This window comes from Acanthaster planci, linkage group LG13 (assembly GCF_054643075.1).
Source record: "Acanthaster planci isolate LZ-2023a linkage group LG13, COTS_SCS, whole genome shotgun sequence".
In the NCBI taxonomy this organism is placed as follows: Eukaryota; Metazoa; Echinodermata; class Asteroidea; order Valvatida; family Acanthasteridae; genus Acanthaster; species Acanthaster planci.
The window spans coordinates 12569509-12583900 of record NC_141789.1 but is presented as its reverse complement, the minus strand read 5'-3'; the positions used below and the strand labels follow the sequence as shown (position 1 = coordinate 12583900).

Genomic DNA, 14392 nt, shown 5'->3' with positions numbered 1-14392 from the left:
TTGGGGTACAAAATTGTGCGCGATACGCCCATCGGCTCTCAATCGCTCAGTCGTAGGTTGCGTTGTGCATGGTTTCTGGAGTGAAAACTCTTCCCAGCATCGTTTCGTCTCGGGAATAAATGGCGATTGTGGTTAAATTTTGAAACAGGCCTATGCCTATTTCCTTGCTTTTAGGAACGGGTAACAACCCCCAAAAATGCTGATCTTGAAGTCCTTTTCCTGTCAACGTGGTTACGCTGACAAAAACGATTCACGGGGGGAAAGACGATGCTTCGGCCAAACTTAACTTTACTGTACAAAACGCCGACAACAATGATGTGCATGCGCGTCATTGGCGGATCTTTGGTGTCTTTTTGGAGTTTTGCTCCGCCCCGTTGGGCTTTCAAAAATGAAACAAAGGGAAAAACAAAACAAAACAAAACAAATTAATACAAGGTTGTTGAAATTTCCTCTTATTAACAGCCACCCCTGTTAGAGGTAACCAAGCTTCGACACATACACGTACAGTAAGTGTACCAGCCACTATACCGCTGCCATTAGTAGTTTGCCACAGGCTGGAAAAATTTAGGACAAATACATCGTCATTCATGACATCTACACCAGTCAGAGTATATAGGACACACGAACCTCCAATGTCCAAATTGAAAAAAAAAAAACCCGACAACAAGAGAAATCTTCAGACAGAAATCACCCAAAAAATCTAGAGAAAGGTCTGATAATTTCTAAGCAATGATTCACGGTTCAACGAATGGCGTTCGCATTGTCTCCTGAGTGATTTGTATTAGAAGTCGGAAAAGGCGCCCCACGGATTCAATTCACCATGGGCCATTAACCTGTGCGGCAAACGGAGAACCATCATTGCTTGCCCTCGCTTTTGAAAAAAGGAAAAAAAAAAGGGGGGGGGAGTATTGTATAGGCCCACAGCACAGAGGATGGGAGAGGTCGAGGAAAACCGATCAATACAGAAACGGCGCTAACCCACATAACTGGGGATAATTTACAGCGGACAAAACAAGATAATTGGCAAATAAATCGTCGGAATTACCATCACGCCATGAATACCAAGCAGCGGAACGGCGAGTGCACCGTAAAAAGGAGCGACTCGACGGACTGGCTCCAGCCGGCCCGACCGGGCTTTTGTCCCGGGGAATCCTCCCAAGGTCCGCCACGCTCAATCGGGACCCGTCGTATAGCGCGCAGATGCCGCAACAGCGTCGCCACTGTGTCCTCCTTTCCCCTTGCTCCGCGATCTTTGGAACTCTGCAGCCTGTCATGACGTACTCTGCTTTACGGAAAGATTTCGGAAAGCGAAGTGGGTGCCAACTATTAAAAAAAAAAACCGCGCACAATCGGGTTTTAATAAAGAGTCTCTCCCTTGGGCTTTTTGGTAATAGATACACGCGTGTGGAAACGCGCTTCGCTTTAATCAGCGCGCCCGCAAATTGGTCTTAATTGGTGTAATACCCAGCGCCGACGCTGCTAATCGCCACGAACAAATCCGAGGAAACAGGCCCAAGTAACCATGATGAAACAACCGTGAAATCCAATTTAGCGAGAGAAGGAATCAACCCCCCCTTCCCCACGAATACAATTAAAACAGCAGTCCCCACTCCTCCCATTGCAAGTCCTTTAATTGATGGGATTTCCTCAGGCTTGACGAGCAAGGTATCACTATACCGCCCCCCTGCGGCTTGGGTTCAACGTCATTCGCAATGAACATCGGCCGAGATGGCTCCCCTCTCATTCGGGCCTCCGTAAGATCCTTAGCTCCTTTGATCTATGACAGGATCAAAGGGCCAGACCAGCCTGTTTTTAAACGGGAACGTACCGTAGTTATGCCGGGGGGATTCAGAAATCGTGACGCTGGCTCGAGACAGGGCGATAGGCCGGGTCAGTCCTGGGTTCGATCACTAGGCCTACAGGCCACAGTGCTATGAACTCACTACTATAGAGAATACCAGAATAATCGAGTTGTCTCCAGGCCGTTTGATTGAAGCAAACATCCCATACATCTTGTCTCTCGATATTGCACCCCACCGGATCATTATCGGGGGCCCTCATTCGGGCCATCTGAATCCCCACAATGTGTGTACATAATGGACATTGATACCTTCCGCTTTGGGGGAACGGAGAGCGAGCGTCAACCGTTTGCCGGAGCGTTTGGCGAATTCATCACGCCCGGGAATTGATACTGTAAATTTGGCGGGAAAAGAAATGGCGCTAAATGCGGCGGCCAACGACGCTAGAGCTGCCAACACACAGGAAGAGACCCATTTCCCGCCACTCTCTAGGCTGGGCGCATGGCGGCGAGCAAGCATTATTGGCTCATTCGCTGCTGTGTTGATGGCCAATAAAAACGAGCCTAAACGTTTGTCGAGAGCGTCTGTGATTTATCAGGCCACTCAAGTAAAATACCGGTAAACCGTTAATGTATGGTTTTTCAAATCCCTTTATGACGTGGGTAACCGTAATAGCACAGTTCACTTGCCTCCGACGCGGCTCTCCATTCATTCATTACGTTGGCAACGGCAATAACAAGACACTATCTCAGTCATTTATGTAGTTTAAGCCATTAATTTTATATACACCAAAATGTAAATTTAAAACTGTCGGGAATATTAAACACATATGTGAGTAATAGGGACTACATTTTCTGAAGGTAAGAATTAGGAATAATGGCCACAACTCTCTGAAAGATTGGTCAATAAAGCAGCGTTTTTTGTAGCGTCGTGAGCTGATGACGGAACAACAGCGTCCCTAGCGGGAAGTGATTTGGTGGAAGTTGGAAATGATAGAGGGCGCTATTTCATGGCTACTCAATTACAACAGTCCGCCTGCTTTTACCGAGGTAGTGCATTTTCTTGTGGGCACAATCACGATCATGAGTACACATGTAAATGCCTATATCCTTCAAGGAGTTTGTCTATAGGACCGATCCCAACGTTGTGGTGATATCTCTTCAACGGGGATTTAAACCTGGTGCCCAGCCGCTCGGTCAACCAGAAAGGAACATCCATGACGCTTCATACCATAATGGCTCATTGCGTGAATTCTGGTCTTTCTGAAAGACCTCAGAGCAGCTACTGTACTGTCGCCCATGTGTGACTGCTTTCCGCAAATATCTGTCACTATTTGGGATTTTTGATGCCTAGCGGCATAACTAGACATTTTGCGTAAACTGCCATTATGAGGTTCCGTAATCATTTTTTATTTATTTATTTTTTATTTTTGTATTTTCATCTATATTTTGGGGGAGTGATGTGTTCGGACGAAATTTATCACATGAAAGTTCAGTGGCGGCCATTTTTCAAATCAAAAACATAGAGAAGACTCCAGGTCATTCTGGAAACTACCCCCACTTTGTGTCAGAATATATACCCAGCAAGAAATGAGACTGAGGGGCACCCCCCAACATGTCCAATCTGTATACACATTCCAGACTATTGTTACTTAACACATCCCCCCAAGATGTCTGAAGGAATTCCCCAGATTCCTGCGAGACAATGACCGACACAAAGCAGGGGGGGGTCTCTCCGTCTCATACCTTGCTGCATATGGCCACAAGACAAGCCCTAACGTCAAACCCGGGAGGTCCACTGGCGGCACTGGTCATTTCTGGAAAATGTTAGCCACTTTCCGATCATAGATAAGGACGCTCTGAAGTAGTCCCGTCATCTAAAGTGAAATGTATCATATGCATGACAACACAACCTGATGTTATTTTGAAAACTCACCTATTGATCTTTTTTGTGGCCCATGGCCGTGAATTCCATTCCTCGGGTTGATCATGCAGGGTCCCAGCTCTCGGACACGGGGACTGTGAGACACCAGACTGTTTCACATTGAGGACGAACTGACGATTCCATCGATCACCTGTGAACTAGATAGTCAGTTTCAGCTGTTCGTCATTTGCATGCCTGTCTGGCCGGATAGATGCCATTCCACACACACAGAAACTCATTCGGCATAACAAGCGTTCTTTGTATTCTTTTGGTCCCATCACTTACAGCGATTTTTTTTTTGGATCACGGCTTGCTTGTAAGTTCGCATAGGCCTATAAGAAACAAAGCTGAGTCAAAGTTACCCCTGACATCCTTGAATTATCCCAAAATAGTCCCGTAGAATGTCAGTAACTGACGATGCAGAGCTGTATCATCTCCAGTTTCACCAAGAAATCGAGACTTTTCGAGGAAGTCTCTGTGTCTGGTTTCAAATTTCGAAATGCCATGGATGCACGGTTTCGAAATCTGGAAGGGCGCCCTCATGAAATGGTCTGTCCCTTTTACCTAAAATAAGGAGCTCGGGCCAAGTCAAACTCCCCGGCTGGGGACTGGTGTCTCCAGTTTTCGTCCATTTTGTAGCATGAAGCTTTATGCAGTATGCCTTGTGTTCCTGCCATTCTCCTTTTGCCGTTTTGCCAGAAACTTTAGACATACTTGGTTCCATGGCTGTTGCTTCCCAAACCATAATGTTTACCGGGCACCACCCCTCTCATAGGAACGCTTTAGGAGGCACCTCTCCAGAGAATTAATGCTTTTTTTTAAATGAAAGATTTCCTCAAAATTTGTCTCGAATGTTTTCGTGCAGTTCTGAATTTCTGAATTACCTTTCATCTAAAGATTACACATTCCTTTCTGTTAAAGTCCCCCTTTTCCCTAGCCTCAAGAGTTAAACGCCACTTTCTTCACCAAATTGTCAGTCTAGAATACACCTCGAGGATGCGGCTTTTTATTGCCCGTGACCACAGAGAGAGTTGGGAAGCAAACCAGCAGGTGTTTGTACCAGCGCATACAGACAGTCGGTATACAATAGACCTTTTCACTAATAACGTCATAATTTACACGCATGCACACAAATGGCCTTGGTGGCAAGAAGTGTGAGCGGGACATTGAAAACGTACAGGGGTACGATTTTGATCATTTTCTCTCAGGTTTCTGGCTTTGTTCAGTTTTTCTTCAGAAAATCTCATTAAATCGTTTTTGCTATAAAACAGCACGAAAGGAAACCAGCTTAGATACGGCAATCTCGTGCGCAAAGGAAAAGTTACGATTGTAAAGGCTTTTTACAAATCACTACAATACCCTTAGATTAGAAACTAATAGAAAAAAACCCGATTAAATGGGCCATTTGTGCACATGCGTGCATAATTATGAATTTATTAGTAAAAAGTTCATTAGCTACACTGCATTCATAATGACAGCCATTTTGTTTCCAAAATCTGAGGCCGTGTTTGTTTTACAGGGATCACGCTAAGCGATCCGTCGTTGGTTTACTGCACCACATCTCGCCACATGGATGGTGCGAAACAGCGTCAGAATCACTAATCGAGATCCAGGGCCGTTTTCCAATACTCAATTCGGCTCCACATCAGGCTTCAGCTGTTTTTTACTTCCTGAATTTGAAGCTGTGAGCGCTGTAATTAGTCTACAAGTGCCACAAAACATCAAATAAGATGCCAGAGAGCCAAAACGTACAGAAATCCAATTTTATTTAAACGCTTCAGGCCCACAATCGGGGATTGGTTTCGGGGACGCAACCTGAGACGGAGACGAAGTTGAGTATTGGAAAACGGCCCAGACCTGTGTTAAACAAACAGAAATTCGCCGTTGTTGAATTCTCTCTATTCAGTTCTGCGCGTCACATAAAGCAAGCGCCCTCTTTCCGACGCACGCAGCCCGTGAATGGGAACTTGCATAGCTGAAAATTTTCGGGCGTCGCCAATAGGTGGCGCCGTACAAAATTGGTGGCACGACGGTGGAAGAAGAAGCCCCTGCATGCTGCGCGTGCCTCCTTACATGTGCATGAACAGCCTGCGATGTTTTGAATACACAACATTCTTTGGGACACACAGTGTGCTTTCTTGTCAGAAAAATGGTTTAGTCTAGAGAGCAGACTAGTCCTCACGCCTGGTGGAAAAGCTTCACCTGTTTAATTTCGGACTTTACTTCCTTTTGATAAAACATCCCCAGAGCCATAATTTTAACCTTGACTCACACCGTGTTATGTAAAAAAAATCACTGACTACTTGAACGTAATGGACAATACCAACAACAACACTTGCTGCAGGGTTGCCAAAGTTTGGTATATTTATATTAAAGGACTATTCACAAAGATGATTGACTAGAAAATAAAGACCGCAACTGAAGTAATATAATGTTCCTTGTGTAGAACTATCTTGATAAGGAAATAATTGTCGATACTTGGCACGTTTCCAACAATTCCAATGCATGTACAGGAAATGCTAGCGATTTTTGCTATCTAAAGTATACTCGTATTTTTGAAAGTGAATCCAAAAGTCTGCTCAGAAGAATTCATGAAAACCTTTTGCTTTTCATTCGATAACAATACTTTCGAAATGACTCACCACTAAGGCTGATGATGGCAAGACACTGAGGATGGAGTTAACACAGAACCCAAACCTATGATTGTAGCAACAAACATTACACAGCAGGAGGCTAACATCATTAGCACATTAAACTTAAAAGGCAAATTCCTCTCCTTAATCGAGTGAGATGGACTTCTGCATCGCAGGATTAATAATCAAGAGTTCCTCAAAGACCCTTATAATCTGTCGCGTCGCATCAATTTACTGTGCTGGTGTAATAGTTACATTAAAATGTAATTATGTAGGGTTCATTATCGGTAGGCAAGTATTACTAGAGAGGCAGAAAAGTGAATTCTTCGGTATGCAAGACCAACCAGTTGCCGAACGCAAATCAGACATCAATTGTTGACGGATAGTTTGATATGTATAGTGCACACCAATGTATCTAAACGTACGTGGAGCTGTTCAAGGTTATTTTGTCATACACATGAAGGGTGAAAGTGTGTCCTTAAGATCCATTTCCCCGGATTTCGCCACACAGTCGCTGCGACAGATAGCACCCTTCTTTTAATTTAATTTATTACCAAACGCTGCATTGCGTTACGATTAAAACAATTAAACTTGTAATGTGTGTAACACATTATCAAGGTTATAAACATTTTAAAAACACGAAACGATACTGTACATTCACCTCATCCACGCCCTTTTCCAAAGAAAACCGTGGGATTGAATTATGAGCGGACGTCCTCAAAAGAAATTAGTACAGCATATCCCGCAACGGACGTTAAGTGCGCATAATGTTGGAAATAACATTGATTGCAAAACGACAGCAATGCGACAAGTAAGCATGTTTTGTGCATGGTTGTTCTTTTATAGTCCCGAAACTGCTTCCTATCTTTATTTTCATTTCCCGAGAGCACATCGTGTGGTGCAAACCTCTAAGCCGGCTGTACAGTACAATGCTAGTATGACGAACACCCGCTGCTATACCGAACATTTGGGTACACTGTACATTCCCCAGGGCTCACGAATTTTCCCTGGATTTTATTAACCGTACATAAATGGAAATTTTCGTTGTATTGGGATATCTAGTATTCTTTGTAAAAGTTGACGATGTTAAATTTCGCCTTCCAAATGCTTCGGATTATACCTCTTGATTTTCACAACTACAGCTTTTGACTTTCTCCTGAAAGCTTGCGCGGATTCCCCTCAAAAAGGAGTCTGGTTTAAAATGGTAGCCGTGCTCCTTTATCAGCCTGATATGCAGCTCATTATTTGAATCTTTGATGAAGAAAATGTATGCTTTTTGATTCTAATTTCTGTCGATTATAAATAAACAAGCTGTAAAGTATTCACTAGATTTTATTTCATACGACCCACTGAGTTTCAGTTTCCGGTTGTTTGAAGACAAACTCGACAGGGATGGGTTTGGCCGGCGTGTGTCGACGCCTGCCGATGGAGGCGAACTGGCCTGTTGCTGACCCGTCCAGGGCTTGCGTGTTACAGCCGCTGATCTGTGGTATCACGGAAGGCGGCGGTGGAGGTGGCGGCCGGCGGTCGACGACGGGGCTGGGAGCAGGTCGGTGGTCCTTCTGTGGTTGGTGGTCGACACTCAAATAAGTGTGCTCCACGGGCTTGACGAAGGTGTCGTGCCGATCCAACCGGGCGTCGGAGCCGGCCAACGCCGCCCCGTGCTCGGCGATGGGCGCGAGTCGCTTGACCTCCGCACGCTGGATGTGCAGGAAGCGGGCCTGCTGGCCGCGGCCGACGGAACCGCTGCTGAACAACATCGGACGCAGATCTGGCAGGGACACAGAGTAGCGGTTCTGCAAGGGGATGGCTTCTGTAAGAGATCGCATGGGCACCTCACGCTTCGCCTGCTGGCCATCCAAGATAGCATTGGTGACGTCATAGGTACGCTTGGTCTTCTGTGAGAAACTTGGGAACATCCTGTGAAAAGGAAAACGTCGAGTAAAGGTTACTTTCAAAATTTGTTGGGGTGCAAAAAGCGACATGAAATTATAGCCTGCTATTTAGCTGAAGCGCTTAATGAACCGCTCCACAACCAACGATCAATGGTTCGTAAAGTTGTCGCCATGGTGGATCGTCTACACAATGGGCCTCATCCCCCACAATCCCTTGCAGTCTACATGACAACTTTCATGTCAGGCTAAGATCCAATTGGCTACTTTGTGGATACGACTTCAGAATCTGCAATTTAAGGGCTACATCGAATGCATAGTCGTGGCCAGGTAGCCATGCACAAATATCTGGTCACGGCCTGATGCTAATGATAGCAGATAGAAGCGGTTCGTCGGAAGTGAGTGCCATAGTTGCACACGAGTTGATAGGTTTGTAGCTCCATGATTGTACGATTTCAGTTAGTTTATGACTACGACTAGCAAAAAAAATAAAAACGGCTCATATTACTTCGCCAGTCGACCCATAAGGTCTGATATTACACAGCATTGGGGGCGTTTTGCGCGTTTGTGCTCGATTGTCCATTAATGAAAATCGACAAAAGGCTGACGTTAACGTAACTGAAAGGCGTTTGATTAACGTGATACATTTTAGGAATGCTTGGAAAATCGCCCAAAAGATTCCGATAAATATGGAACCAAAGTTTACAATATTTTTCATGTAACCTTTTATGGCCTTTCTTAGGGCTGAGACTATACATTGCAGGGCTTTAATTTAGATCCACTGTTGTGTTCACAAGTGTTTTCTCGCCAGTGAACAACGAAAAAAAATGGACCAACCCTCTTTCTCCCAGCTTTATAAACAATCAGTTACAAAATGCGAACGGAGGGATTGCAAACAGTGTAACGAATCTCCGCTTCGGCTTGCTTATCACAGCCGAGTGCAAACGTCAGTCAGTCAGGCGACTATATAACAAAGCGCCCTCTCTCGTTCGCGGACGGAGCGCATATAAACCGTGCAGTCTAGTTCAGATCTTGCTAAGGTTTTTCCCGGGGAGCCTCTCCTTCTCTCTTGCACCTACTTGTTCTTTTTCATGAAGACGCAGAGTCCGACGATGACGGCCAAGACAATGGCTACCGACAAGGAGAGAGAAACGACGATTGCTGTGTCGTCGGACCCAGTGGGCCGCTTGGTTCTGAGGGGCGTGCCGCTGGTAGTCGGTGTCGTCGTGGTGTCTCCAGAGTTGGATGTAGTCTTCCCTGGCGAAGAATGGAAGAACAGTTATGTTCTGTATTTTTTTAAGCTTTTTAAATATCGTTTCATATGGAACGCGCTTTATGGCCCCAAAGGGAGCAATCAAGGATGGTGTGTATACTTTCAGTGAAAAAAAAAAAACACTTTGGTGGTGTCATACCCACCAGGCGGAGGTGCGCTTGAGACAGGACCGCTCTGGCCACTAGTTTGGGCCGACCATTGTTTAGCAGGGATATCAAGGGGTGACACTTCTTGAACGACTCCTACCTGTCGGACTCAGACAATGCTGCCACGAGGTCTCTGCGCTGACGCCGGTGCTGGTGGAGCGGCCGGTGGGGAAGGCTAAGAATGAAGACTCCTCCCCATGCGAGCTCTGGAGTTGCATCGTCGCGGCCACATGATACGAGCCCGTTACTGCACGCGTGTCGTAGGTGTCCACCCAAACGAAGGTGGTGTCGGTCCGCCGGGTGAGGATGTTGATGTGCGACTTGCGATCCCCGGGACTTGGCAGGAAGCCAACGGTTCGAACGCACTTAGTGCTGTCGCGACTGCTCTGCCGTTTGTCGTGGGAAGAATTCTCGGTGATCACTATGGGCTCCTCTTGGCAGAAATAGGCGAAATTCAGCACGAATTCTGCCGGCTCTGAAAGCATATATTCTATTTGGATCGAACCATTGCTGCGGTACTGCTCCATCGGCATAATCAGAAGGGTTGAGCCTGAGGTGTATCTCACCACCATGACGGGTTTGTCAGAGGAAAGCACCTCGAGATGATCTTCACTCTGTACAAGGTGATCGAACCAAGTCGCCCCAATGTCGGCGACCTTTACTTCAAGTGTGGTACTGTTCGACGATATGGACAGAGATGTGTTTGGGGACGGAATGACGATCCTGTGAATTTGCAGGGACGACGTCGGGTAACCAGACCGAGTCATGATGAATTCGTGCCCCCACTCGTCCACCGGGGGCAACTGTTGGGCGAGCACGGTGTCACCCAGTTGGCTTCCGGACACGACCGCGACTGGCTGGCTCGATGTCACGCGCACGCCAGTCAAATCGAACAGGCTCGAGACGTAAATAGTCTGGTTTCTGTTCAGGACCCTGTTGATATGCTGTGTTTTGTTGGTGGCTTTGTTGACTAACTCAGGGAATCTCATGTTAATATCCACGCTAGTGTTGTCCTGTGTAGCCGAAACTGTAAACAGGTGTAGTCGCGCGACTGGCGAGGAGGCTATGAAATAATCCAGTCCGAGGGCCTTGGTAGGATGAACGAGGAAACGGTCAGCACGATTGCCGGTCACACACTGCAGTGTGATGCTACGGTTGGCTCTGACAACCACCGTGTTTTCGTCGATGTCTAAACGTATTCCCGATAGGGACCCAAGTTCCCTTCGAGCATGCCTGGTTTTCACGGACGGCAGGTAAAACAGCGCCCTCTCGCCGTACCCTACGTCCGCTCGGTGTGAACATCCATGCCCAGGCAAGTCAAAGCGCACTCGAGTGTTCACGTTTGGAGCCTGAGCTGTTGCAATCAGATATGGTCTGACGGAGGTGTTTGGAGGATAAGGGAAGGAGAAAACGAAGTCACGGCCACTGACATCCCAGGGAGAAGCTTGAGTATGAAAAACCATTACAAAATGGATGAATTCTCGGGTAAAAGTTTTGTACAGTCTCATCATGCGTGACGTCGTGCGTCGCGTCGTGCCATCGAGGTGTCCTATCGTCCTGGCAGAGTTTTGAGTGCAAGAAGTCGACCCTAGCGTCTCCTGTCAATTTTCAACATCTTGAAAGCAAGCATTCCTATGAAGGAAAATCCCTTTTGTATGCAAAAGCGTTGTCGGCACGAAATACCACAAGCAGTTACACCATTGAACCATTTTGATGACAGGTTAGGACGACGGCGAGGGTACGACGCGATGTTCGACGCGAATGCACCTACGGTGCGACTCGATGGATGAATGACGGGGACACGCTGTAGCTTTATAGGTAATGAAAGCAACAAGATGGAAAAGAGGACACAATGGCACAACGATAGCTCTACGCAAGACGCAACGCCAGTGTATGTACCAATGCAACACAGGGGAGCGACGGCACGTCGCGTCGTGCCGTCGCACCTTATGCAGAGAGGGCGATGCTGTGGCTCGTGAATAGTACCCCATTTATGAGTATATAGCAATTGTATTTCTGGATGTTGCTATCTTACACGGCATGCAGTGGGTCTATGCTGATCAGTCAGTCTCGACCAGTCTACACCAGGCGATAGACATTGTCCAATGGGTGTACGCACTTTCACGAGTGGCCTGCAGCAACCCCCTCGGTGGGACGGTGCGAGTTTGAACGCACTTGCGCTCTGGGGAGGAACATAGCAAGCATCAACGCAAGAAGAGTAGAGGGCAGATTCGAGCGACGACTATTTTGCCGATTTCGTCTGGCCTCAAGGATAACATTCCGTGCACATGTACATGTATGTTACCCATGAAAATCGACCAGTGGTAGACAAGCGGTCGTCGCTCGAACCGTCCCCGTTGCTGTAGAAGCAAGACAGCAGCAACGTGCGAGTTACATTGACGGACGCAACACAAGCGTCAATATTACCAGCAAGCAGCACCGTTCGGTGACAACATGACTACAGCTAAAGGCACGCACACGATCCTGTAATGTTTACTACAGCAGCAATGCCAGCAGTAAAAACATTGGCAACAAACGACATGAGCTGGCTGTCAAGAAATGATGACAGACACATGACCGGAGCGCAAACAGTGAACTACGACGCCGTCCGATGTCATGTTTTTTGTTGGTTTCCAAGTACGGTTTTCACTTGTGGCTCTCGTTCCGGTTTTATTCGGGGGGAATCCTTAGCTGACAGAATGTTCAAGTAACTCAACACCTTCAAGAAGTGAAACTTGAATCGTGCCATTCAAAACTTGGAAGAGAAACAGAAAAGAACGATAAAAAACGACTACGCGTAGGTTCGCTCTATACCAGTATTAAAACGACAAAATTTTAAAGAGTTTGTGTGTTTTTTTCCCGGAATCGCGAAGACCCCTTGCGTGAGACGGGGCATTTCAGTTTATTCTCAGCTTCATGGGATTTTCAAGCGAAAAAAATATCGTATAATCCGTCGTACCGATCAACGAAAATATAGCAAGCCGAATTAATTTGATTGACTCTTGTCGGTGCGGCGGATGTCATGCGTGTTGTGCGCGTGTAGGATACGGCGGGCCATACAACTGCATTCCGGCCATTATACGTCACCCGCACAATTTGTGCGTTAAACATTGATCTCCGTTATAATGGAGATCAGTGGTGTAAAATGCATTAGCGTGGGAACCAGCGGGTGAACCAACGCGCCCTCGTTTGCACTACACTTCCTGGTTCAAAACGACGTCACATTCAGTGTTACCAGCCCGGTACTTTTTTGTTCAACCTTTTATCTATGTTTTCTCTTTTAAATCAACATAATGGCCAACATTTACATGAGAGAGAGCACAATGAGTGTGGCGTTCTCGTGATGTTAAACTCATTCAGCAGGTGTATGCTTCGAAAGAGAAAAGTCCACACGTGTGGCGTAGGCCAAATGCAATGTCACGCGATCTGTTAAAGCTGAGCCTCGCCTAATAACAGAAAATTATGTGCAGGTATTTCGCTTTCATTTTCTTAAAAACTGAAGACAACTTCCTCCTCTTTAGGCCTACACGCACATAATCTGGCGATACTGAGCCTCAATCAGATCGGGTGTAGTCACTTTAAAACACACATGGCCATTTCACTTTTTTTCCCGCAATGCACGGTGAAAAGTAACTTTTAAGCTCACAATTATCAGATCTGTGGGCGGTGGGTTTAATTTCAGAGATGGGTTTTTGTTCTCCCAACGCTTGCTGTCACTAGGTATAAGAGACTCTAATTCATCCTAAAAAAACTAACAGTACCGATAAGCGACCGGGTATGTGCTACTACTTTCCGCGAAGTCCAGGTGAGCGCCTTAATTAATATAAGTTCGAGACTCGTGGCTTACTCGGAGGCCATGGCTTAGAGGCTTGTCTCGTTTCCTCCTTAATTCATGTTTCTAAATACTTGGTCAACACCACATACTGAAACACATCTCGATCTTCGTCTTTGGACTTCAAAATCTTCGTCCCAGAGTCGCAATCTTAGTTTCAAAGGTGGATATCACAACTTCGTTAATACTGATTTACGCCAATAACGAGGCTGGTCGTTTGAACAAACAGATCTGCAAATAGCTAGCTTCTGGGAGCGACAACTGACGTTTTCTTTATCTGTTGGTCTGGGTTTCAGTGCCTAAGGTGTAAGCTTTAGAGAAATAGTCCTCAGTCGACAAAAAACATCCCCGTGCGCAAACCCACAATCAGGTCATGTCAGGGGTCTAAATCTCTTACCTGTCCCAGCTGTTGCCGCACGGTGGGGTTGGATCAAGACTAGCCCCGACAAAAGCAAAACGGCAGTCGCCGCCATGATGGGTCGTGTTGGGATCGGTGCGGTGTTTCCGCAATTTCCTGCAATTTCTGTAGGATCGTCTTGTCGAAGCTGTTGAAATGCTGTCTCGCGATATTAAAAGAAAGGAATTCCGGGGGACAGTATCGCTGCGCGAAACACACAGATCAGGAAGTGGGCATGTTACGCTTCAGCACATTATTAATGCCTCGCGCGTGTATTTCCTCGGCTGCAGTATTCCGAGATAGAAACTCGACAACCGTTGCTAGCCCACCGATTTTATACTGAACACGCGCACAGTGCTGTTCTTTCGATCAGTAAAATACCTTACTGAAGTAAAGTTTTCGAAACAGAAAGAAAAGCTTCTGGGAAATGTAAAAAAAGTAACAGGTTCAAAGGGGAAGTTTCCCGAGAGTTATTAAGGCAAAGGTCAATTACTGCA

The 14392-nt window shown here is 46.3% G+C and overlaps 1 protein-coding gene across 1 annotated transcript; it reads right to left on the bottom strand.

Moving 5' to 3' along the window:
* Positions 1–6057: 6057 nt before the first annotated feature.
* LOC110983426 (uncharacterized) lies at positions 6058–14291 on the bottom strand. The gene is made up of 4 exons (XM_022242679.2): positions 13896–14291; positions 9767–11110; positions 9327–9504; positions 6058–8275 (listed from the first exon to the last, which is right to left on the bottom strand). The coding sequence occupies exons 1-4, from the start codon at positions 13969–13971 to the stop codon at positions 7693–7695; spliced, it is 2181 nt and encodes a 726-aa protein (XP_022098371.2). The 5' UTR covers positions 13972–14291; the 3' UTR covers positions 6058–7692.
* Between the last annotated feature and the right edge of the window lie 101 nt (positions 14292–14392).